Raw genomic sequence first — 24,644 nt, 5'->3', positions numbered from 1 at the left:
CATACGCCCCCTCCTCTTAAGAAAACACTAGTCTCAGATGACACTGTAATCAACCACCGGAATTAACCATCCAACAACTCATTAGACAACTATGTTTTATTAAAAACGAACATGTCATAAATTGAATATGAGATGTTTTTAAGCAGCAAATATAATTTTGTTCCTAGACCTGAAATATTCAGAAAATAAACCTGAAGCATAATATCTGTGGAATAAATAAAAGTAAATACTTAGTTTAGGAAAATCTGTTAGTGTTTTGAAACTAGTTTAGGAATTCCTTTGATATATTTCAATAATAGGTACTTTTCACCATCACATTGTCTTCTTTTTAACTCTTTAGATTAATAAATCCGACTCTAATCAAAAGTTAGAACAGATCCAAAGAATACTGCTCGGCTTAGAACTAAGAGAACACCATCACAAGGTGGAGAAGTAACACGAAGTGAGCGATGGTCATTTTAATTGCGCCTTCTAGTTCTTAGTAGATTGATTCATGATGATAATGGGAGATCCCACAAATTATTGACCTCAGACACCGTTGCCAAGTTGCTGGTTTGAGGCGTTTTCCATTTGCACGCGTAGTGTAGTATCTGGCGGGGTCGACAAAAAAGTATCTACTTTATGCACCTTTTATTGGCAAATAACTAAGGTGCTCCCAGTGTGATAAGAGCAATAAAGGTAATTCCCACTGTAGTTCATGTCGTAGATGGTTCTATAAGGGTTGCTTTGGCCTTACTACTCTTGAACTTGATAAACACGCTTACATGTGGACGTCCAAATATTATAGATAAAATAGTATAAATTGATTTATAAAAAAGACGACTCGAAGTTGGCTAAGAACTATAGTAGGATTTCCATATTATACAATTTTTTCAGCGTCAATCAGTTCACCCACATGGATTCTATCCCAAAGGATAATTTGTGACTAATCTTTATAATTTCTCCTATTTAGTCTACGAAGATCTCTACGATAGGGTGTCAATCTGTGCACAGATTTTTCAAATAATAAATCTTTAGGAAAGCAGGTGTTTTTGAACGTGGTACTAACCATAAGATTATATTTAATTCATTTATTGAAGTTTCTTTAACTCTACTTCGGGGCTCTCAGCTAATAATATTTCTATAGAAACTTCTACAGGCTAAAATTGATTCCCCTTGTTTGATGCAACAAATATATTTCGATGTTTCCCATACATGCACCCAATATACTTACCTTTTCTTACGCTTGTGGAAGATTGAAAATACTTAGTCAAAATCCTATTCACAAAATGTGCTACATTTTTAATAAAATTTTTTTATTTTATGATAGTCTCCCAATCATAATTAGGGATCTACCTGAGGAGTATCGTAGTAATAAATTATTTAAATTGTGTCTATATTATCGCTTCTATGTTTAAATATTATTGGATATTGAGTATTATTAAAATGTAGTTTTTAACTCGTGATTTAATATTGACTGGGAAATTCAATTTTTTTAAACGCAATTTTTGACAATTTGTGAAATATGCTAAATGTCAAACATCATAAAAACATCATAAATGCTACATGTCAAATCAATTGTCACTTTTAGCTATGACGTACACTCTTGGTAGTCTTGCTTTGACATTTTAAATAAAACAAAAAATTTAACGTAATATACACAATTTACATTCAGTAAATTAAACAATGCAACAAGTAAATCAATTATCCAAAGATCTTGTAGCAATAACTTGCTGGTACCACTTGGCAGATTCTTTCCACGTTCTAGTCTTGTTTGGGCTGTCAAAATCTACACGTATCAGACCAAACCTTCGCCTATAAAACAATATTTTGTTTTTAAATTTTAACATAATAATATACTTACTCGAATGATCCCCATTCAAAATTATCCATAAGCGACCACACTGTATATCCAAAAATATTAATCTTATCTTCTTCAATAGCTTCTAGGGCACTATTCATATAATCCTAAGAAATTGATTAAGAATGTACTTAAAGAAACCGCTATAAAAAGTTACCTTTAAATAAGTAATTCTGTCTGTATCATTTAAATAATCTGTAGTTTCCAGACCATTTTCAGTAACAATAACAGATCCAGGATTATACCTTAAATAATCAAATCACTAATTTTCATGATAAACACAATAAAAAAACCTACCTATCATTAATAAAATTCAACAATTTTCTAAATCCTTCTGGATAGAAGTACTTATTTTCATAAGTGACTCCCATGTCAAAGTAAAAATCTGGATAACTGATTCCATGCTCTGTATTTCGAGCCTTGTAAACCTTATATCTTTAATCCAATAACATGTTATAAAATACAATCATAAAAAAACATTATTTCTTACGTATTTATGGCAAAAAAGTCATAAGTTCCATTAATATAGTCGATTTCCTCTTGAGTAAATTCAGGCAAACGTGATCTAGCCAAACCCTCCAATTTGCTTCTATTGGCAATACGATCAATCATTACTTGAGGCCAATTACCAATAAATACCGGATTTGCAAACCAACCGAGCTATTCAGAAAAAAACCTTTCCATACAAATTCTATACAAATTATCATATGTTTATATTAACATACGTAAAACTGAAGAATTCTTTCCTGAGCATCCAGATCCTCAGTTGATGTAGAGTTAGGCTCAAACCAATTTGTATTAAGTACAATTGAAACCTTACCTAAAAATATTTTAAATAGCTTTAAGGAGCAATTTTTCCATTTATTTACCATTATATTGATCTTTAAATTCTGTGTCGTAGACCCTATAGGCTCTTGCATGAGCCTTTAGGAGAACATAAGCACATTGGTATATACCATCACCGTTTAGAGATAAGCCAGGTGCTGTCATACCAGATCCATAACCCCCACTGCATATTGAAAAGGGTTCGTTAAAGGTAAACCTAGAAAGGAAAGTTAAAATTAAGTTTGGAATTTTTAGGTTTCTACATGATCTTGTGAAACTTCTAACTTTAAGATAGCGCTACTGTATAAAAGTAAAAGTAAGACACTATTTGATTGAATGGTATTGCAATAGTAACAACTAACTTAGTTGATGTTTTAATGGTATATATATTGATATATAAAGGTATATTTTATTGATGATTTTAAGATGGCGCCATAGGCATTTATTCGGAAACAAGTGCTTAAATGAATATTCTCGCCAAATTTTTAATCTGTCGGGACCAGGTCTGGGATTCTAAAATCGCGACTTAGTCGTGACGAGAAGAATTTTAATCATCGGCTAAACTCGTTTTATCCGGTTTGATTTAGGTTTCTTGGTATATATTTGACATTTTCCCTAATATTTGGCAGATGGAAAGGTCAATTGTCTTTTCTATTGATAAACACTAAGAATTTTCATTTATATTGTTAATTTTTTTCGCCTTTGTATTTTTTTATTTAAATATATGTCTATATTATTTATTTTAAATATGGAAATTAATTTTACCATTGGAAAATAATAATTGAATTAATGGAAAATCACAAAAACTTCTGTGTTAATCCACTTGTGGTTTTAATATTATGGCAACATGGGTGCAATCAATAGGACCTATAACACCAGGGAAATTGGATCTCTCTATAAATGTTAATTTATTAATTTCTCCAATCTCTTATATTTGAAAAGTTAATGAATCGGTCAGCAAAGTGATAATTTCAGTAATTTTATAGATCCAACGACTTAATAGGGTCGAATTAAATCTATTAGTTGTTGTGTTTAAGAAATACTAATTGAAATCAGAATTTGAAACGAGTATGACCATTGGTTACCAATAAATAAAACAAATACGTTTAAAAAAGGATGCTGACACATTATGCACGTATTAAATAAGGAAAAAGCTATATCGTCTGGTGCATACAATATACCCAAGCGTGTCGTCGACAAATCGTTAAAAACTAGGCAATCTGCCAGACACACAAGATTAAAAATTTTATTTAGAATCAGTCATATCGAGTAATCGTGTCGAATCGTAATTTTAGAATCCCAGTACAGAAGTCTCAAGTTTTAAAATTTAACAAAAGAGGTTTCGTCCCGTCAAATTAAAAATATAGAAAGTATCAGGCTTTTTTAAGAATAAGGGTAAGAATGAGACAGATATCTGCTGTGTAAAGTGACTACTCAATTCAAAGTTGAAAATCTAAAAAACTAGTAGACCCGTTTAGATATGACGATAAGAATGATATTTAGAAAAGTATTTTCTATCAATGGTATTTAAGATATAATAGAGGCCAGATAATATTTTGAGAAATATCGCGGGTAGCTAGTGAGGAAAGGGGCAATAAACGGATAATAAATACCCAATAAATAAAACACCTGTCTGAATATTAGCCTCCTCCAAATAGGAATTCCATACATGAATACATGTCCCTCATTCGGATCTCCGGAAGGTAATGTTTTGAATTATAGTAAAACTGGATGATACAAAAAGAAAAAGGTAGAAACCAAGATATTCGGTACATGCAATGTGCAAACACTGGCATAGTCTGGAAAGCTGCAAAAGATAATTCAAGAGATAAAACGACTTAAGGCGATTCTATTGACTTAACGATTCTAGGCATTAGCGGGATAGCCGGGTACATATAATAGCTAATAACAACGGGGAAAACTATTCTCTATATTACTCTGGAACAATAATGTTGTAGGATTGCTCGTCTACAAATTATTGTCGGGCTCGGAAATATTATTCTCATCCAAATTTATGCTCCTGAGGAACAAGGACGTACACCAGTTAAATAAGCAAATTTCAAATAACATAAAAACCTTGCCATAGGACGATATAAACATTATTATAGATAATTTTAATGCCAAGCTTGGAAAATGAAAAAACAGAAATCACATTGGGGACTGCACTGGGCAAGAAAAATGAGGGTGTTGATACTCTGAGTACATTCGCAGCGAAATATTATCTAATTGTAAATAATCAATTCTTTTAACACTCTCCTAGAAGATTGTACACGTGGAAGTCCAATGATGGGATAACTATGGATCAAACAGACTTCGTACTCACTAATAAGAGATATAAAAACTTATCCAGGAGTACACCTACAGTAGGGTCATAATCCACTGACAGAAGGAATAAAAATCAGGCTGAAGAAAGTAGAGAAAAAACATGTACAATCACAAATACAACAAATCACAATTTTAGAAGACTGGAAAACAGAGACTGAAGTGCAGAAAAATGATGGAGATGCAGAAAAAGACGTCAAAATACTTTAGGAAAGTATAAATAATATAAAAAACCATTACTTAGAGCATAACAAACAAATGAAAAAATGTTGGATGACGGAAGAAATTTTTGATCTGAAAAGAAGAAGATTCTCTAATAATAACACAAGAGAATGCATGAACATAGAGAGAGACAAAAGCGAAAATAAGAACAGCCAAAAAAAAGGAGAAACTGGAAAAATGTATGGAAATCAAAAAAAAGGTCATGCCAAATTTAGTAACTTTAATTTGCACATGAATTTAAACGAAAAAACAAAAAACAGTTTAAAAAAGAACAATTAATTATTATGATTAAAAATAGTAAGAGCCGAGTTATAGTTAAGACGACAGAAATTAAGCAAGCCTGGAAAGAGTATAATAAACAATTGTTTAATGACGTGAGAACAGTACCACCCAATATTGACAAATCTGATGGTCCCTCAATTATAAAGGTAGAATTGCAGGTAGCTTTGAAAAATGCTGAAGATGCAAAAACCTTAGGCCTTGATAAAGTTGCTGCTAAAATATTAAAGTTGATCAAAAGAAAGAATCTAAAGTGGCCTACAAAAGTGTTTAATGGCTAAAATGAATTTGTTATCCTCCCAGAAAAGCTTAATGCTAGTTAATGTAGCAAGTTTCAAGCAATAAGCTTGATGAGCCATTTACTAAAAATTTATTTAAAGATAATTCAGAGTAGAATATTCAATCTATGTGAGAAACAGTTAATATCTAAGACACAATTTGGGTTTAGAAGTGTTGTGAAGACTGGAGAGGTTTTATTTTAGATCTAGGTATTGTTCCAGCAATATAGAGATGTCGAGTGCAATGTAATGGCATATTTCGGAGATTATAAGAACGCGTTTAATCAAGTATGGTTCTCTACTTGAATCAAATGGGTTGTATCAAATTGGAAAGGGAATTAACAGAAGAAATGCAAATATTGTCTGGTGTAAGAAAGGATTTAAAATCTATCCTCGGAACAGATCTCAGAAAAACGCTGCAAGATACTGAAGCTAGAATCCTGAGAAAATGGAGAATGATTTAATAACACAAATGATGTAAAAACCAAAAGACGCGCGGTATTTTATTGCTAGACGGAGCTTCTTTAGAAAAAGTCAACAAATCCCACTACTTTGGTATGAATAGAAATGATAACTGAGACTATCCTGTGGATATTAGAACGCGTATTGAAAAATGTCTTAACCATATACGACTTACAGATGTCAACAAAAATTCGCCTATTGTGATGCTAGATGTTTTTGATTTTTTTTTATAGGGTCGAAATGCATAGACACTCTAAGAAGAACAATCTGAAGACAATGAGCAAATTTAAAATTTAATTCAACGTCCACCATTTTAAAAAATACTAGGATTATTGTTGTAAAACAAAAAGTGTAATACTTGGACAGTATGACAGAGAGAAAGGAGAGTATCACAATTTTAGGATATCACAGTTATTAACTTATATTAGTAAACAATTAATAAGCAAGTATTATCTATTTTGGATGGTGGTGCCTGAGGACAACTCGCTTCCATGAATGGATATCTTCAAAGTAAATAGATGATGAGATTCAGAAGAATATTCTGCCTTTTTTGGTATTTCCTAAATATTATAAAGGGTCTAAAGTAATCCAAGTAAATCTTAAAGAAATATAGGTAGTTACTATCTACTATTATTATATCTTACCAGTATTTGACATAAGATCCATACAACTGATATAGTAACCTGGCATAATCCTCAAAATAATCAACAAATTGTGGATTTAAAAATCCTCCAAGGTCGCTCAAATACTGTGGCATATCAAAGTGATAAATGGTCACCAGAGGTTCTATGCCCTCACTTTTAAGTCCCTAAAATCATCCAACATATGTGATAAAAATTAGGACATATTATAAAAATTTGATGACTACCTTAATTAAATTCAAATAATATTCAACACCTTTTTGATTTATAAAGTTTAAGGTGCCATTAGGGAGGATTCTGGTCCAGGCAATAGAAAATCTAAAAAAATCATTATTTTAGCTATAAAATCTATCACTTTTTACACTCTTAGAACCTGTAAGAAGATAAACCTAGGGCCTTAGCATTGTCAATATCCTCCTGCCATTTGTGATAAGAATCACATGTGACGTCACCATTTTCACGACCTATGGAATAAACGCTTAAAATATCGTTAAAATATACTTAACCTAATTAATTTACCACTGGCATGTAAAAATCTATCCCAAATACTTTCACCCTTTCCATCTTCGTTCCAGGCTCCTTCAATTTGGAATGCTGCAGTGGCAGTTCCAAATAAGAATTCCTCTGGAAATTTGGAGCAGAATGCCCTTAAAAGTCAATCAAAAATTGTAATCTATATTTATTTATTTATAGTGCGACTTACCCAGCAAATAAGGAGCTTAAAATCAATAATTTTATTTCCATGTTACTTAAATAAAATATTGGTGTTTTTGAGAACAATCTGGTTATAAAAGCCACGATGATGACGTTGTTAATTGTCAAGATCATTCTTATTAATTACACTTGAGATTGTGGAATTTTTATTGATTGTTTTAACAAATACTTATCTAGAAACAATCTAAAAATTAAATGAAATATTTAAGATTTTGAAAATTATAAAAAAACAAACATATTGCCAAATTGCATCTTATCCACAAGATTACAAATAAATTGTATGATTCCTTAGCGGACTTTGAACTAAATGGAGAAGTGTTAACAATTTAGAGTATTTGTTATGGTGTTTTGCGTTTTTGCCATTTTTTCTTTATTAATTTTTTTCAGTCTCCGATCTTGCAGTTTTTCTTTTTTCTCTGTCTTGTTTCTTTTGTCTTTTTCCTGCTCATGATGATAATAGGTGATCCCACAAGTCCACTTAGGAAGCTTTAGACAGGTCATCCTGTTCACTACTTTCTGTCTCTTTTGTTTTCCATTTCATTAAGGATGTTATTCCTGTGAACTGGTGCAGTACCAGGCATAACCTTGTTATTGCATACCGATGAGTTTGCCTTAATAACTTTTAGGCCTTGTATAAAATAAAATACACTTATTAAAAACATGTCTATTTGAAAAGGTTATAAAAAAAATATATGTAAAAAAAATACAATAAAATATTATTAAAAAATATATATGTGGACATAGGTCAAAGCCGTCTATTAGTTTACCTGTACCCTTTAAGAAAATTTCTTTTTTTCTTATAGACTTATCGTGTTAATTGTAGTATCGTGTATGGTACATTCGAGAAAAACAATTTACAATACAAACTTAAATCAGTGTATATCATTAACAGAGTTTAAAATTCTGTAATTGTTTGCTACTTCAGGGCTTACTCTAAAAAGTTTCATCTAAATTATTTTGATTTTTGGGCCTTATCCGTTCTTTATCAGATCTTTTAAATTTGTGTCTGAATTAGAAAATTGTGATTCTCATTTCAAAAATTTCAAAACAAATAAATATTAGGGATTATACAAAACGACAAAACACAAACAACTATTATGTTCATATTCAGAAGATGGCCGTTGACTGACTGCACGAATTATCTGACACTTTTGAATTGATGACGATCAGAAGTTTTTGGGCGAACGCATTTTACTCTATTGCGCATATTTATTTGCTAAAACTTGTTTCCTACTGCTGCGAGGACAAACCTATAATCACATCTGTTTATTATAAATACTTATTTCCCGCCAATAAGATAATCGATATACATTGATTTTATTGTCAATTATTGACCTCAGACACCGTTGCCAAATTGCAGGTTTGGGGCGTTTTCCATTTGCACGCGCAGTGTAATATCTGACGGGGTCGACAAAAAAGTATCTTCTTTATGTATCTTCTATTGGCAAATAACTAAGGTGCTCCCAGTGTAATAAGAACAATACAGGTAATTCCCAATGTAGTTTATGTCGTAGATGGTTCTTTAAGGATTTACTACTCTTGAATTTGATGAAAACACTCTACCATGTGGAAGTCCAAAGAAATGTCTTGGACTAACAATGCATGATTGGACATAAATAGCTCCTAAATAGGCAGTAAACAGAGTTTAAAATCAAGCCCCTCCGTTTTTGCCTGGCAACTCGGGAGGTACAGAAGCTACTAACGCTAGACGCTGTAAACAAATTTCATTGGAAAATATTTAATTTATAAAAAAAACGACTCAAAGTTGGTTGAGAACTATAGTGGGATTTTCATTATGGATTTAATTATATATTTTTTTCGGTATCAGAGTGTATCTTAGAAAGATTCCTATTCTCAAAAGTTCAAAACAAATTTTCAATTCACCCACATGGATTCTTAAAGAATAATGTGTCACTAATCTTTACAATTTCTCCTTTTTAGTCTGCTGAGTTCTTAACGGAAGGGCGCATTCCAATCTAAGCAAAGAACGTTTTTCAAAAATTAATTCTTTAAAGAAGAAGGTGTGTGTGAAAGTGATACTAACGATAAGATTATGTTTAATTAATTTAAAGAAGTTTCTATAACTATTCTTCGGAGCTCTCAGCTAATAATTTCTTTAGAAACTTTTACAGGCTAAAATTGATTCCCCTTGTTTGATACAATAAATATATTTGGATGTTTCTCATACAAGCACCAGATGATACCTTTTTTACGCTCGTGAAAGATTGAAAATGCTTAGTCAAAATCCTATTCATAAAATGTGCTACAATTTCAATAAAATTTCCTTATTTTATGATAGTCTCCCAATCATAATTAAGCATCCACCTGAGGAGTATCCTTATTTTTATTATATTTCATTTAAATTGTGTCTATATTATCGCTTCTATGTTTAAATGTTATTGAATATTGATTATTATTAAAATGTAGTTTTTAACTCTTGATTTAATATTTACTAGGAAATTCAATTTTTTTAAACGCAATTTTTGCCAATTTGTGTAATATGCTAAATGTCAAACATCATAAAAATCAATTGTCACTTTTAGCTATGACGTACACTCTTGGTAGTCTTGCTTTGCCATTTTAAATAAAACAAAAAATTTAACGTAATATACACAATTTACATTCAGTAAATTAAACAATGCAACAAATAAATCAATTATCCAAAGATCTTGTAGCAATAACTTGCTGGTACCACTTGGCAGATTCTTTCCACCTTCTGGTCTTGTTTGGGCTGTCAAAATCTACACGTATCAGACCAAACCTTGGCCTATAAAACAATTATTTTTCTTTTAAATTTTAAAATAATAATATACTTACTCGTATGATCCCCATTCAAAGTTGTCCATAAGCGACCACACTGTATATCCAAAAATGTTAATATTGTCTTCTTCAATAGCTTCTAGGGCACTATTCATATAACCCTAAGAAATTGATTAAAAATGTACTCAACGAAATCGTTATAAAAAGTTACCTTTAAATAAGTAATTCGGTCTGTATCATTTAAATAATTTGTAGTTTGCAGGCCATTTTCAGTAACAATAATAGATCCTGGATTATACCTTAAATAACGAAATCACTAATTTTTATGATAAACACTATAAAAAACGCCTACCTATTGTTAATAAAATTCAATAATTTTCTAAATCCTTCTGGATAGAAGTACTGATTTTCATAAGTGACTCCCATGTCAAAGTTAAAATCTGGATAACTTATTGGATTCTCTGTATTTCGAGCCTTGTAAACCTTATATCTTTAATACAATAATAAGTTATAAAATAAAATCATAAAAATGCATTATTTCTTACGTATTTATGGCAAAAAAGTCATGAGTTCCATTAATATAGTCGATTTCCTCTTGAGTAAATTCAGGCAAACGTGATCTAGCCAAACCCTCCAATTTGCTTCTATTGGCAATACGATCAATCATAACTTGAGGCCAATTACCAATAAATACCGGATTTGCAAACCAACCGAGCTATTTAGAAAAAACCTTTCCATACAACTTATATGCAAATTATTAATTATATTTGACATACGTCAAACTGAAGAACTCTTTCCTGAGCATCCAGATCCTCAGTTGATGTAGAGTTAGGCTCAAACCAATTTGTATTAAGTACGATTGAAACCTTACCTAAAATATTTTAAATAGCTTAAAAGGGCAATTTTTTTCCATTTATTTACCATTATATTGATCTTTAAATTCTGCGTCGTAGACCCTATAAGCCCTTGCATGAGCCTTTAACAGAACATAAGCACATTGGTATATACCATCACCCCTTAGGGATAAGCCAGGTGCTGTCATACCAGATCCATAACCTCCACTGCATATTGAAAGGGGTTCGTTTATGGTAAACCTAAAAACGTGAATTATTATCAAATGTTAAAATAATATATTCTAAAAAAAGTTTCAAATAGATCCAGAATTCCACATGAGCAAAAAGGTTTGGAGACATTTTGAACTTTAGTTTACCTTTTCGTCTCTAAAGACCTTAATTCATGTTTTATAGCATAACTCTTAGATGGTGCCACCGATGAAGTATTAATTTTCAGATACAAAGAACCAAAGTAATAATTATTATTACTTTGGCTCATGTTTCAAAGTCTGACAGTTACATAGCGCCATAGGTGCTTATCCCGAAACAATGCTAGAATGATTACTCTGGCCATATCAGCCTAATAATGAAAGAATGACCTTTTAGGGTGCTCAGATTAGCCCAGCCATACTGGAGAATAAAATCCAGGAGTCTTATGTTTTAAAGTACCGTAAAATGGGGCTATTTGAGATTTTTTTTGAGGTTTTTGAGCGATATCTATAAGACAAAAGTAAGCTTGATCAATTTTGTAATGGCGTTGGAAAGACCTATGATAGAGGTATCTATTTCTTATATTTGACTAACGGCTTCCTCTTCTGGAAGCCGTAAAAAAAATTTTTTAGGGCCTTCTCAAATTGCCCCATAGGGTTTTTGAGAATATGGCTTAAAATTGCATAAATCATCATTTATCCACTGAAGGGGATATTTGGAAAATAAAAAATATTTCTTGCAACATTGCAAATTACAATTAAAATATGTAAACAAAAAAACATAAAGTAGATAACTCTAAAAAATGATCAAACAAAAAAAAACAACTTAAAAATAACTCTGGTTTGAAGGTAACAAAGGTTTCTTGAAGGTTACAAACAGTGGTAACTATATGTTTATTTTATGTTTAGTTCTGAAAGATTATCCGAAAAGGTAAAAAATTGCCTGGTCCCTGAACCTTCAATCTTAGGCTAAGTATCATGATAATCATTTCGGTTGTTACCTCGTCTTGATCTAACTTAGGAGGAGATAAAAATCTTTCGGTTTTGGAGGATTTTTTTAAAAACGATGTTTTGAAAACCCATTCCCCGTTTAGCAGGGTAACGGACTTTATTTGTCCTATATAACATTGGCTTGAAATTGTTGCCGTGTATCGAACAACTACCCAATAATTGACCTTAAGATTACTAAAGTTTATAAGAGGATGGTCATCATCGTCACTTATTTCTTGCTGATTTTCATCATCATGTTCTTCTGGTTGGATTTCTTTATCAGGTTTTTTCAAATTAAAACAGGGAAGGTCTTCATCGTCAATATTTTGTAGCTGGTCTTCTTCATCATCTGATGATTCGCATGAACTTATTTCAGAAACATTTCTACTAGTAGACGGGTACAAATCAGATGTAGAAACACTGTTTCCTGCTTTTACAGTAAGCTTCTTGCGACGCGGTGCTTTACGCTGCTCAAAACTACCCATACGCATTTCTTTTAGGACATCCAAAACTGAGCTTGAAATGCTTGAATCTAAAATATTAGAATCTGTACCTGTGGTGGACGATACAGGTAATCTTTCCTTTGCTTGCGCAGGATTCAGAGGGTGCAATCCAGTTTTGGCAAATCCGGAGATTAAATTTTGCCTTCCTTTGCCATTCTCTTCAATCTTGTTATGGAGCTGTGCAAGCAATCTAGGGAATACATCTTTTGAGAGTGTAGTCATTTTCCGCCCTTGGCCTTTCTTCCACGTTGTCAGAATTTCGCACCAATATTTCTTAAGTGGAGAATAAAATGCGACGTCTAATGGCTGCATGACATGGGTCGCATTGCTTGGCAAACAAATAAATGCAATATTCATTTTCTCGCACGTTTTAAGGACGTCTTCGGAAAAGTGAGAAGATAAGTTGTCCCCAATGAGAGCCTAAAATGAAAATTAAATATGGGTAAAATGACTTAAACCTCTCTGTTATACCTACTCACCTTTTTTCCAGGTTTATTTTAAAAAAATGGAACTACCACAGTAAAAAACCAATTTCGAAAACAAGCGGAATCGAACCACCCGCTTTTAGACCTATTATATCTGGCACCTTTAGGGCCTCCCTCAGTCCATGAGTCCCAAAGATGCTCACCTTTATACACTACATAAACTGGTAATATCTCGCCATCCGCAGTACCAGCATACATTAAGCTTATGGCTGTTTTTGTCGAATTTATCACTCTTTCTAGGTACCTTGATCCTCTTTTATAAATATATTTCTTAGTGCCTGGGTTGTCGGTAAGGTTTGTTTCATCATAATTTACCATTAAACTAGGATTTACCGCTAATAAAGTATCTTGGGCATTATCAAAAAAATTATCGATAACTTCTGGTGAAAGTGAAGCTCTTTTAGTTGAAATATTGGATGATAGACGGTTTGATATGAGCTTTTCGTGTCGTTTAGGAAAGCTAATGCCCAATCTCTACCAAGAAAGTTATCCTTCAAACGAACTTCCTGTACACCTTTTTTATCCAGGTAATTCTTCGCAAAAAGTCTTAGATCCAATATGTCAAAGGGAAATCCCCAAGCTGCCACAATATTTAGGTATTTCACAAACTGTTCCTCTTCTTCCTTGGAAAATATTGAAGGTCTTCCCGGTTTTTCAAATATATTGGTCCCCCTAGCCGTCTGCTTATGGTGGCGATGGGCACTTTGAAATGCTCGGAGGCCTTAGCCAAAGTTAACCGCCCTTTTTTTACTTCTTCTATTGCTCTGGCTAAGGCTTTCCCTGAGTAATGCCTATATGGCCCGTAATTTTTGCCATTTCTGACATGGCTAAATGTTTTTTTATAAGTGCGCACCATTATCTCATACCATTCTAAAAAGGCCAATTTGATTTGAAAGCAATTTCTAACAATTTTCAAATAGCCCCCAGTCACTTCTCAAATTTCCCCACTCCAGAAAATACTGAATAAAAAAAACAAAAGAGTCCTAAAATGTTTATGTTACCAATACACCTTCCTAAAACCCCATACTTTTATTTGGATTAAGTGTCAATATTATACAATTAATCGGTTTAGATTTACAGAGTAAAGTTAACCACTTACCGTTCTTTCACCAAAAAACACGTGTTTTTCCTAATATTTTTACGCGCCAAAATAAAATCGAGTACGCGGTTGCATGTGTACTAATGGCCTTGCGCGGCGTTTGCGTAATGTTATTAACTCTGTGGGCGTTGTTGCCGCTTTTAACATTTTTCGGATGAACTCTCAAATTACCCGTGATTTCCAGAATAGCCCCATTCTACAGTAATTATTGTTTTAATGTATACAGGGTGTTTCAAATTCCACCCACAACATAGAGATCTCGGAATTTATAAGAGATACGAAGATGGTTAAATCGGGGCAAAATTGAGAATTTTTGCGTTTAACAATATGCCGTTTAACAATTCCGTATAGTTCCGAAGATATTCGAAAAAATCTTAAATTTTTTAAAATCGATTTATCGATTTATGTTTTGTCTGAGCTTATTTCTCATCCTGTTTTAAAGTAATTTGCACTTTGCTTTTAGATTTTTATTACGAGGTTTCATACTTTGCCAACCATCATCAACTCTGTTTTTTCTTATGCGGCGCTATATTGGATTTTTACATTTTTAAAATATCTGCAAAATAACCGAATCGTGAATTTCGAAAAGGACTCAACTCGGATTTTGATCAAATTTGACTTTTCCGCAAATTTTTCAGGTTCAATAGTAGGCCAACATTTTATGAAGGAAAAGGGCTCATATCTGATTTTGTTCTTACAAATACGAACTCCTGGTTTTAAAACAAAATTTCGAAAAGGACTCATCTCGCTGAGATGGGTCCTTTTCGTAATGCATTGTGACGCGTTTAGTAAATGAAGCCAAAGTTTACTGAATAAAATACTCTATTTTATTCAGTAAACTTTGATGAAGCGAACCAAAAAGGGGATTTTTTATTTTTATAAGACGTGATTTTTATTGGAGTATAGGCATCGTAAAGTTTGCTTGTTTCAGTCGCTTTACGATAGTTGCTTGGTGTATGTCAAGTTTGTCATTTGAATTAGTAAACAATCACATATTTTGGGTACTGTTTTGTTCAACGTTACTAGTTTTTTTCTAAACAATGAGTGAGTCTAGTAGTTCGGACGAGGCAGATACAGGAGTAGAGAAAAAGAAGCGAGGAGTAAGAAATAGTGAAATGTATAAAAATGTAATTATCAAAAAAGCCAAAGTTAAGGGACTTGCACACACAAACCACGTGGGTAAAAATATTCCTTGTAGGAAATCTGGGCCTAGTTGTAGGTAAGTGTATACCTATGTTCTATTACATAAATAAAAAATAATAGGAGATGTGGATAGAGGTAGATAAATAATGTTATTTATTTAGTAGGTAGATAATATATTCAATATATAATATATACAAAAATGGTTTTGTGAAAAAATAGTTTTATCTTTGTAGGTGCATTCGAAAATGTTTCGATCTTTCCGATGATGCCAAAAAAGCAGTATTGAATCGCATAAATGGTTTTAATACCAAAGATGAACAGGACATATATATTCAAGGATTGATGGAGGCGTTCCCTGTGAAGGATACTTCTAAACGTCAAGAAGATAAAATTAGTAAGCCAAAGAGTTACTCTTATAAGTATTTTATCGAAGCAGATGTAAATAGAAAAGAAGTATGTAAAGTAGTCTTTCTAAACTTGCATGGTGCTACCGACAAGAGAATAAAGAGAATTCGACTACTAAAAATTGCAAATAAAAGCTCCAACGATATGCGAGGAAAATCTGCCGAGTCTAGAAGCAATGTAAATGTTGCCCGCGGAAACATATGCTTTAATTCACAACTTTATCGAGTCAATTCCTGTTAAAGAAATTCACTATTCAAATAACATTGTAAAAAATACTTATCATCTGTTTTGAATGTGACAATATTGCATGAGAGATTTTCAGCAAAATATCCAGAAAGCGAAGTAAATTATCAGTTTTTTAGAAATTATTTCAATGTAAATTTTGACTTGGCATTTGGTAGGCCACAAATTGATGTGTGCTCAAAATGTGAAGAAATTAGCGTTAGGCCAAGCGTTGAAGGGACCAAACGAAGTAGCTTCGTTTTTAAATGACTTTATATGTAAAAATGTTCCTGAAAATATTACAGAATTACATTTATTCTGCGACGGATGTCCTGGGCAAAATAAAAATAATACCATAATAAAATATCTTATCGCTTTGTCACTTACTCGAAATTTAAAAAGGAAGAATGAAGTTTTTCTTTATTTTCCCCAAAGAGGTCATTCCTTTAATGACTGTGATAGAGATTTTGCAACCATAAAGCGTAAGATTAGAAGGGAAGGTCGTTTATTTACTCACGAGCAGTATACGAATTTAATACTCAGTAACACTAAATCAGACAAATTTTGTGTAAAACTTATACCGATATCATTGATTTCAAGGCATGGTGCAAACTACACTTTAAAGCAAAACCGTTATCAGAAAGATGCTATGGAAAAAAGTTGCTAAAGAAAACAAAGTATCTTTTCAAGTTTCAACTTTTTACGAATTTGACTTTAATCCAGAAAAGCCTGGAGAAGTTTTATGCCCCCCCTTCATTGACAGCGAAATTAATACTGAAACTTTTAGCCTTTTAAAAACTAAAGGTATTTGTGCTAATCTTTTTACTGTTGAAGACTTTCCATGCTACTCCTCAAAACTGCCAATAAATAACTTAAAAATGACTGACTTGAAAAAGTTGAGGCAGTATATACTTGCAGAATATGAAGACTTTTACGACAGTATTTTGAGCTGGCCGACTACTGACAGAGAAGCAGGAGCTGACATCGAACAAGACTTTTAGCAGAGTTACTTTTTATTTGTTAATATTTTCCAAATAAATTAACAAACAAGTCCATTTTCTCCATGTAGACTTATTTGAAAAGAAAAAAAATTGGCAAGGTTAAGATGTCAAACAAAGGTTGCGAATATTAGGAAAATTCATATTTTCGTAGTTCAAATCTGTCAGAAGCAATTAAGTTTTTAGCTTTTCCTGGAAAATTACGTTTTGCAGGATAAGCCCTTTTCGAAATTCACGATTCAACCTTTTTCACGCTAAATCACAAGAAAAATTATAATTTTTTATAAAAAACCCGAATTTTTGGAAAAAACTAAATTTGTTTACAGTTGGCTAGTATTTTATTATAAACGGACAGTAGTTTTACTAATAATTTAAGAAAGTTTGGTTTTTATGAATGAGGAAAAGTGAGATATGATTAAAATTTATTATAAATACGATAGAAATGCCATTAAAACATCAGAAATCCATCTTTAAAACTTTGGATAAAAATATTGAGAAGTTTGGTATTTTAATAAACCTAAAAGTAAATATGGAGATAGAATGGATGAGAAAACTAAAGAAAACTTTACTTCTTGAGGTACAGATTAGCGATTTTCGTATTTATTAGGTTATATAAAAAATTTTTGATGGATAAATTTAAAGACATTTAATAGTTATTTACGGAAAAATTACATCCTGGTGATACTGAAAGACTGCTGTTTTATTGTAAACTAGCACAAAAAATTACTAATTACCCCAATTATTCTTGAGAATATGATATGAACCGATAAAATTACAAAGCGTGACATTTTTATATAATAAAACCATTTAGAACCAAAATAATCCCCGACAATTTAGGTGAATTATTATTAATTAAAAAAAAATTATCTTTTAATTGTAATGTTTTAAAATCAAGGTTTTCCAAGCATTCTTATATTATTCCAGGCATACGAAATAAAATCTCGTTTTATTCCTGAACATTAGGGTAATTTTCCACGTTTTTCAAATATTTCAAATAATTTTTCTTTTAACCTCTTCAGTCCACACGTCCAGCCCGCTGTAAATTTTTCAAAATATATTAGTATGGGCTCACGACGACTTAACGTGATTTGGAGCCCGCCGTGCAGCGGACTGGACGTGCATACATACGCCAAAAAATATTTGGTTAAAAATATTTGGCAACGTTGGATTTTTTTCAGTTTTGTTTTGATAAAATGCTGATTAAAATCAAATAAATTGACTGCTATTTAGTAAATCAACAAATATACGTACAGAAAATGTAACGTCGCTCTACAGAGTGTTCGGCTTTTGATTTTGTTCAGTATTTTGGACGTCAGGGCCCTATTTGGTTCAAGTTTTTACTTTTTACCCAAACATTTTAAATTTTATTGTTGTTATTATTTCGTCTTTTTTTTTAAGGTGGTATGCAACCACTGACGGATAATGATCTTGAAGAGATTCTAAATGACAGTGACTTCTACTTGAGCGATGATGAAGAGGAAATCACCGCCGAAAACAGTGAATCAATTAAGGCAAATGATAACGAAGACGACGAGCCGGCGCCGGCAGACGCAGATTCGGTTTCTGATACCATTGAAGAGGAGTCTGATGACGATAATGTTCCCTTATCCAGAATAAGAGAGCAGGTTCTCCAGGAGCAAACAAAAAATAAAACCCCAGAAGTAAAATGGAAAAGAAATGTTTTTGAAAGTCGAGAAGATGTCTACCTTGATCCGGAATGGCACTTACAAGATGATCATGAGTATTGGACACCCCTGAACTATTTTTATGAATACTTTCCAGATTATTTTTGGGAAAATTTATCAGAACAAAGTAATATTCACACTCAAAAAATCACTAAAGTCAACAGCCAAAGAATATCGAATATTGACTGGAATTTTACTGGGTATTTTTGGACTTCCACGGCTGCGGTTGTATTTTATGAAGGGAATTAACATATCTTGCATTACTCAGCTACCTAGAGACCGTATTTTTAAATTAAGAAATTTTCTACATGTTGTTAACAATCTAAGTGTTTCAAATGAGGTAAAGCAGTCAAATCGGCTATGGAAAGTTCAACCTATCATTGATGCGATTCATAAAAAGTGTATAACTTTATATTAAGAAGAATCCTGTCCATATTCTGGAAGTTCTTTAGGGCACAAGAACGGGTCAAAAAAAGTCTTAATTATCGAGAAAATTCCTATTTATTGGCTACCAGTTTCGTGACTTCCACATGTCACATCATCAGGCCAAGGACTAAAGTAAAAAGAAGACATTACAACTTTAAAATATAATAGAAAATACAACGTTTTTCTAGCGATATAAATTATGTTAGGTACTTACAATTATAAAACGAGATTTGTCAACATCATAAAATTAAAACACATAGAAACACAATGGACATTTATATTAGTGTACGTGGACAACACAAATATAATAAAAACTTTAAAAAAAATTACGTTCACTTTAATATAAACAAATAAAAAACCCAAGATCAACACTGTACTATACGTGTATGTAGGTGTATATAATTTTCAATGTTAAATCGTAAAAAAAAAAAAAAAAAAAAAAAAAATTGTAATGTCTTCTTTTTACTTTAGTTCTTTGCCTGATGATGTAACATGTGGAAGTCAAGAAACTGGTAGCCAATAAATAGGAATTTTCTGGATAATTAAGACTTTTTTTGACCCCTTGAGCATCGACGAGCAGATGATCCCCTTCACAGGCACTACTGCTCTCCGACAGTACATTAAAAACAAGCCAAATCCAGTAGGACTCAAGAACAGGGACAATTATGAACAGAATTCTGCGAGATCTTAGGAGCAAAATAAAAAATGATAAAGAGCTCCTCTCGAATGGTCGTGGTTCCTTTGATGAGTTTGTGCGAGAAGACAAAAAAATGATCATTCTGAAATGGATGGACAATAGATCAGTAACAATGGCATCAACATCTTCAGGCTCTGCGCCAGTAACAGAAGTACGCCGATGGGACAAGAAAAATAATAAGTACCTTCTTGTTTCATGTCCAAACTCTGTCACTAGTTACAACCATTCTATGGGAGGAGTGGACATGTGTGATAGACTAATATCTTACTATCGCATTTGTATGCGAACAAAAAAATGGCTGGTAAGAGTTTTCTGGCATTTTGTGGACTTGGCAATTACAAATTCGTGGGATGAATACTGCCAAGACTGCTTCGCTCGTGGAGATAGAAAAAACTCTATCATGGATTTACTTGAATTTAAACTGTATATCGGGAAATCTCTTGCCCTTGGAGCACAAGCAAAAGGTTTTCAAAATCCAACTTCTTTATTAGATGAAGAAACAAGTCAACCTGCTAAAAAATGCAAGAAGTCGGAGATGCCACCAAGATATGTCAGAACCACTGGTAATGAACATCTAATAATATGCAGTGTTATTAACAAAAATTCCTATATGCGCTGCCGTAATCAAGGCTGTACAAAGAAAACAAGATTTTTTTGTGTGAAATGTAAGCTTTATTTATGCATTTCTCCAGAAAGGCAATGTTTTTTTGAGTTTCATAATTAGAGACTTAAGTCCAATTGTCCAAAATACTGGACATGTCATATTTTTTTCTGTAGTAATTTTTTTCTTGTAAAAATTTTTTTTTTTTGCTTTTTTAAAATCCTAATAAACCTATTTTATTAAAAGTTTCACAAAAAAAAAGTAAAACAATTCCTTGGGACTAAAGAGGTTAAGTTTTGGGATAAGTTTTTGTTTTAATTTTAAATTTCAGAATTATTAAAATTCTTATAATGTTCTAAGCTTCAGAATAAAATCTCATTTTATTCCTAGAACTAGGAGTCATTTTCCATATTTTTCCACGTTGTCAAGTTTTTTTTTTGAATAAATAGACTAATTTAGTATCTTAAAATACTTACAGGTGTTTCGAAAATAATAATGGTGCAACCCTGAAGTAATGTGTGTGCACTACTACAGTATTGCATTGCTAGGATTTCTGTCTATCTTGTATTTATTATATCGTATGACCTTTATTGAGAGTTTAAATATTGTTCTTGTCAGTTTAGGTACAGCCTACTGCGGCAAATTTAATTTTTTTCAAAAATTCAGGTTTTTAAAAATACAAAATCTTACTTGTGATACATCATTGAAAAGGCAAATTTGCAAAGATTTTAAAAATCAAATATAGCGCCTATGAGAAAAAATAAATTTGATGATGATTGGCAAAAGGCAAAACGTCATATTAAAAATCGAAAAACACCATCATGTAGCAAGAGAAAAGTGGCAATGCAAATGAGCAAATTATTTTAAAATTGGATAAGAAATAAACTGACAAAAAATGAAATCGATTATTTAAACCTTCGTATTTTTTTAAAAATCTTTAATACGATTTGGAATTTTTAATTTATTTAAACGGCATATTGTTAAGCTCAAAAATTCTCAACTTGCCCCATTTAAAACATCTTCGCATCTCTTATAGATTCTGAGATCGCCATGTTTCGAATTTGAAACACCCTGTAGAAAATCTTTACAAATATTATGAAAGGTTTCGTCCAGTCCAATTAAAAACATGAATAATATTATTGGGTTTTTTAAGGAATGAAGTCCAAGGATTATATCTACTGTATACTACTCAATAAAACCTAAAAAGCTAGTAGAACTATTTGCATGTAACAATAAGCATGATATTAAGAAGAGAATTCTTGTCAATATTACTTAACGTTTAAAAGGATCCTGACAATATTTTCAGAAATATCGCAGTCAATTTGAATGGTATATTTGGGAACAATGTCTGATTTTGAAGCTGACCACTTTGTTTAAGTCTCAAAGAATCAACTATTTTCACGAGTGGATATCTTCAAGGTAAAAGTTCTCTAAATGTTATTTAGGGTCCAAAGTAAACCAAGCAAGACTTAAAATATAAGTAAAATATTTATTCTTGCCTCAATTATCAAATGAAGCTATTCTTCATATATTTCGTAAAAGTCGTATATTTTATGAACCTCATCCTAATTGAAATAGATTAATAGGTCCTGGAAATCTAGAGAAATATTATGGTTTTTTTTTTAAATATATTCTTACCAATATTTAACATAAGATCCATACAACTGATAAAGTAACCTGGCATAATCTTCAAAATAATCAACAAATTGTGGATTTAAAAATCCTCCAAGGTCGCTCAAATGCTGTGGCATATCCCAGTGATAAATGGTCACCAGAGGTTCTATACCCACACTTTTAAGTCCCTAAAACCATCGAACTTCTGTAAAAAAATTACGACATATAATACAAGTTTTATAACTACCTTAATTAAATTCAAATAATATTCAACACCTTTTTGGTTTATAGAGTTTAGGGTGCCATTTGGAAAGATTCTGGTCCAGCCAATAGAAAATCTAAAAAATTTATTATTTTAGCTATAAAATTTATCACTTTTCACACTCTTAGAACCTGTAGGAAGATAAACCTAGATCTTTAGCATTGTCAATATCCTCCTGCCATTTGTGATAAGAATCACATGTGACATCACCATTTTCACGACCTATGGAATAAATGCCCAAAATATCGTAAAAGTATACTTAACCTAATCAATTTACCACTGGCATGTAAAAATCTATCCCAAATACTTTCACCCTTTCCATCTTCGTTCCAGGCTCCTTCAATTTGGAATGCTGCAGTGGCAGTTCCGAATAAGAATTCCTCTGGAAATTTCGAGCAGAATGCCCTTGAAAGTTAATGAAAAATGGTAATCTATATTTATTTATGATGCAACTTACCCGGCAAATAAGGAGCTTAAAATCAATAATTTTATTTCCATGTTACTTAAATAAAATATTGATATTTATAAGAACAATCTGGTTATAAAAAAACACGATGATGACGATGTTAGTTGTCAAGATCATTCTTATCAGTTACACTTGAGATTTTGGAATTTTTATCGATTGTTTTAATAAATACTTATCTAGAAACAATCTAAAAATTAAATGAAATATTTAAGATTTTGAAAATTATAAAAAACAAACATATTGCCAAATTGCATCTTATCCAAAAGACTATAAATAAATTGTATGATTCCTTAGCGGACTTTAAACTAAATTGAGAAGTGTTAACAATTTAGTGTATTTGTTATGGTGTTTTGCGTCTTTGTTCTTTTTTTCTTTGTTAATTTTTTTCAGTCTCCGATCTTGCACTTTCTCTTTTTTATCTGTCTTATTTCTTTTATCTTTTTCCTGCTTTTATTGGCACTCCCGGTTATTTTTTTTTGTTTCACCTCCTAATTTTTTCCAATTTTGATTTTGATTGTAATTTTCTACCCTACACTCTACCAAGGTGTCATATATATAAACATTAATAATTTAGTGTTACACTGTTTTTTTTTAAACGGTTTTCTTTAAACTTTCATAGTCATCCTTGTTTTAGTTTTATTTATTGATTTTTCAATTTTTTTAACACTTGTATTATCAAATATGTCTACAAGATTGCCTATATACAGGGTGTTCCATTGATCATGTTACAAACTTCTAGGGCAGAGAGAAAACGTCAAAAGAAAAACAAAAGTTCATATATATAAACATGGGTCCGGAAAAGCGTCCTCAGGGAGCTAGAGCTTTTTGAAAATAACCTTTAAAAACTAGTTTTTTTTTTAATAGCTCCGGAACTACTTTAGCTACCGCAACCAATTTTGAGAGGTAAATTATTGTTAGTATTTTTATTCTTTTGAACCTACTAAATAAAAAAAAATTTACCAGAGGCTTCAGAATCAGGGGGGTATTTGGTAAATTTAGGCCCATTTCTTTAAGACTTTAATTTCTGCCCGTTTGGGCATTAGATTATGATGTTCCTATGCTTTTTACATAAAAAAGTTGCTCTTAGTAAAAGTCGGTAAATACCACCGTTTTTGTGGAAATTGACTAAAACCAAACTAAGATACAGCACCTGAATTAATTATTTTAATAATAATAATAATGCTAATTCATTGCCACTGTCAGTATTTTTTAAATGTGTCACTGTCAGTATTTTTTACATGATATTAATTCCCTTTTTATTACGGTTAAGTGATGGTAGAGCTGCTTCTCGACTATATGAAGAGCGGTTTCCCAAAAGGCTAATCCCAGCTCACACACTTTTTGAAAGGGTCAATCAACGGCTCAGGAAGACTGGCTCCGTTAAAATAAAACACCAAGATAATGGCGCGCAAAGGAACATCCGAATCCCGGATTTTGAGGAAAAAGTGCTTTAGCCATTTGAAGATAACCCATCAGTAAGTACTCGAGCAGTAGCTGATGCGATGCATGTAAATCATGTTAGGGTATGGAACGTTATTAATGAACAGCTTCTTCGGCCCTACCACCTGCAAAAGGTGCAATCATTAGGACGCAATGATTTTATGCCCCGCGTGAATTTTTGCCAGTGGTTTCTTGACCGGTGTACAGAAGAACCTCAATTTCC

The 24,644-nt window shown here is 32.0% G+C and overlaps 3 protein-coding genes across 3 annotated transcripts; all 3 read right to left on the bottom strand.

Annotated features, from left to right (window-relative positions):
• Window positions 1–1,624: 1,624 nt before the first annotated feature.
• On the bottom strand, window positions 1,625–7,735 carry LOC126742898 (myrosinase 1-like). Its single transcript, XM_050449754.1, has 12 exons — window positions 7,573–7,735; window positions 7,389–7,516; window positions 7,243–7,333; window positions 7,097–7,187; window positions 6,873–7,036; window positions 2,710–2,882; window positions 2,566–2,660; window positions 2,331–2,500; window positions 2,138–2,275; window positions 1,998–2,085; window positions 1,844–1,947; window positions 1,625–1,794 (listed from the first exon to the last, which is right to left on the bottom strand). The coding sequence occupies exons 1-12, from the start codon at window positions 7,695–7,697 to the stop codon at window positions 1,680–1,682; spliced, it is 1,482 nt and encodes a 493-aa protein (XP_050305711.1). The 5' UTR covers window positions 7,698–7,735; the 3' UTR covers window positions 1,625–1,679.
• A 2,445-nt stretch (window positions 7,736–10,180) lies between these two features.
• LOC126742900 (myrosinase 1-like) lies at window positions 10,181–23,118 on the bottom strand. Its single transcript, XM_050449757.1, has 12 exons — window positions 22,973–23,118; window positions 22,793–22,920; window positions 22,647–22,737; window positions 22,501–22,591; window positions 22,278–22,441; window positions 11,265–11,437; window positions 11,120–11,214; window positions 10,889–11,058; window positions 10,696–10,833; window positions 10,555–10,642; window positions 10,401–10,504; window positions 10,181–10,350 (listed from the first exon to the last, which is right to left on the bottom strand). Exons 1-12 carry the CDS (start codon window positions 23,011–23,013, stop codon window positions 10,236–10,238), a joined length of 1,398 nt encoding a protein of 465 aa, XP_050305714.1. The 5' UTR covers window positions 23,014–23,118; the 3' UTR covers window positions 10,181–10,235.
• On the bottom strand, window positions 11,505–19,725 carry LOC126742901 (uncharacterized). The gene is made up of 2 exons (XM_050449758.1): window positions 13,358–19,725; window positions 11,505–13,298 (listed from the first exon to the last, which is right to left on the bottom strand). The coding sequence occupies exon 2, from the start codon at window positions 13,233–13,235 to the stop codon at window positions 12,291–12,293; it is 945 nt and encodes a 314-aa protein (XP_050305715.1). The 5' UTR covers window positions 13,236–13,298; window positions 13,358–19,725; the 3' UTR covers window positions 11,505–12,290.
• Window positions 23,119–24,644: the final 1,526 nt, after the last annotated feature.

The sequence above is a fragment of the Anthonomus grandis genome, chromosome 12 (genome assembly GCF_022605725.1).
Source record: "Anthonomus grandis grandis chromosome 12, icAntGran1.3, whole genome shotgun sequence".
Lineage (NCBI taxonomy): Eukaryota > Metazoa > Arthropoda > Insecta > Coleoptera > Curculionidae > Anthonomus > Anthonomus grandis.
The sequence above is the reverse complement of the archived record's forward strand: the minus strand, read 5'-3'. Positions and strand labels throughout refer to the sequence as shown.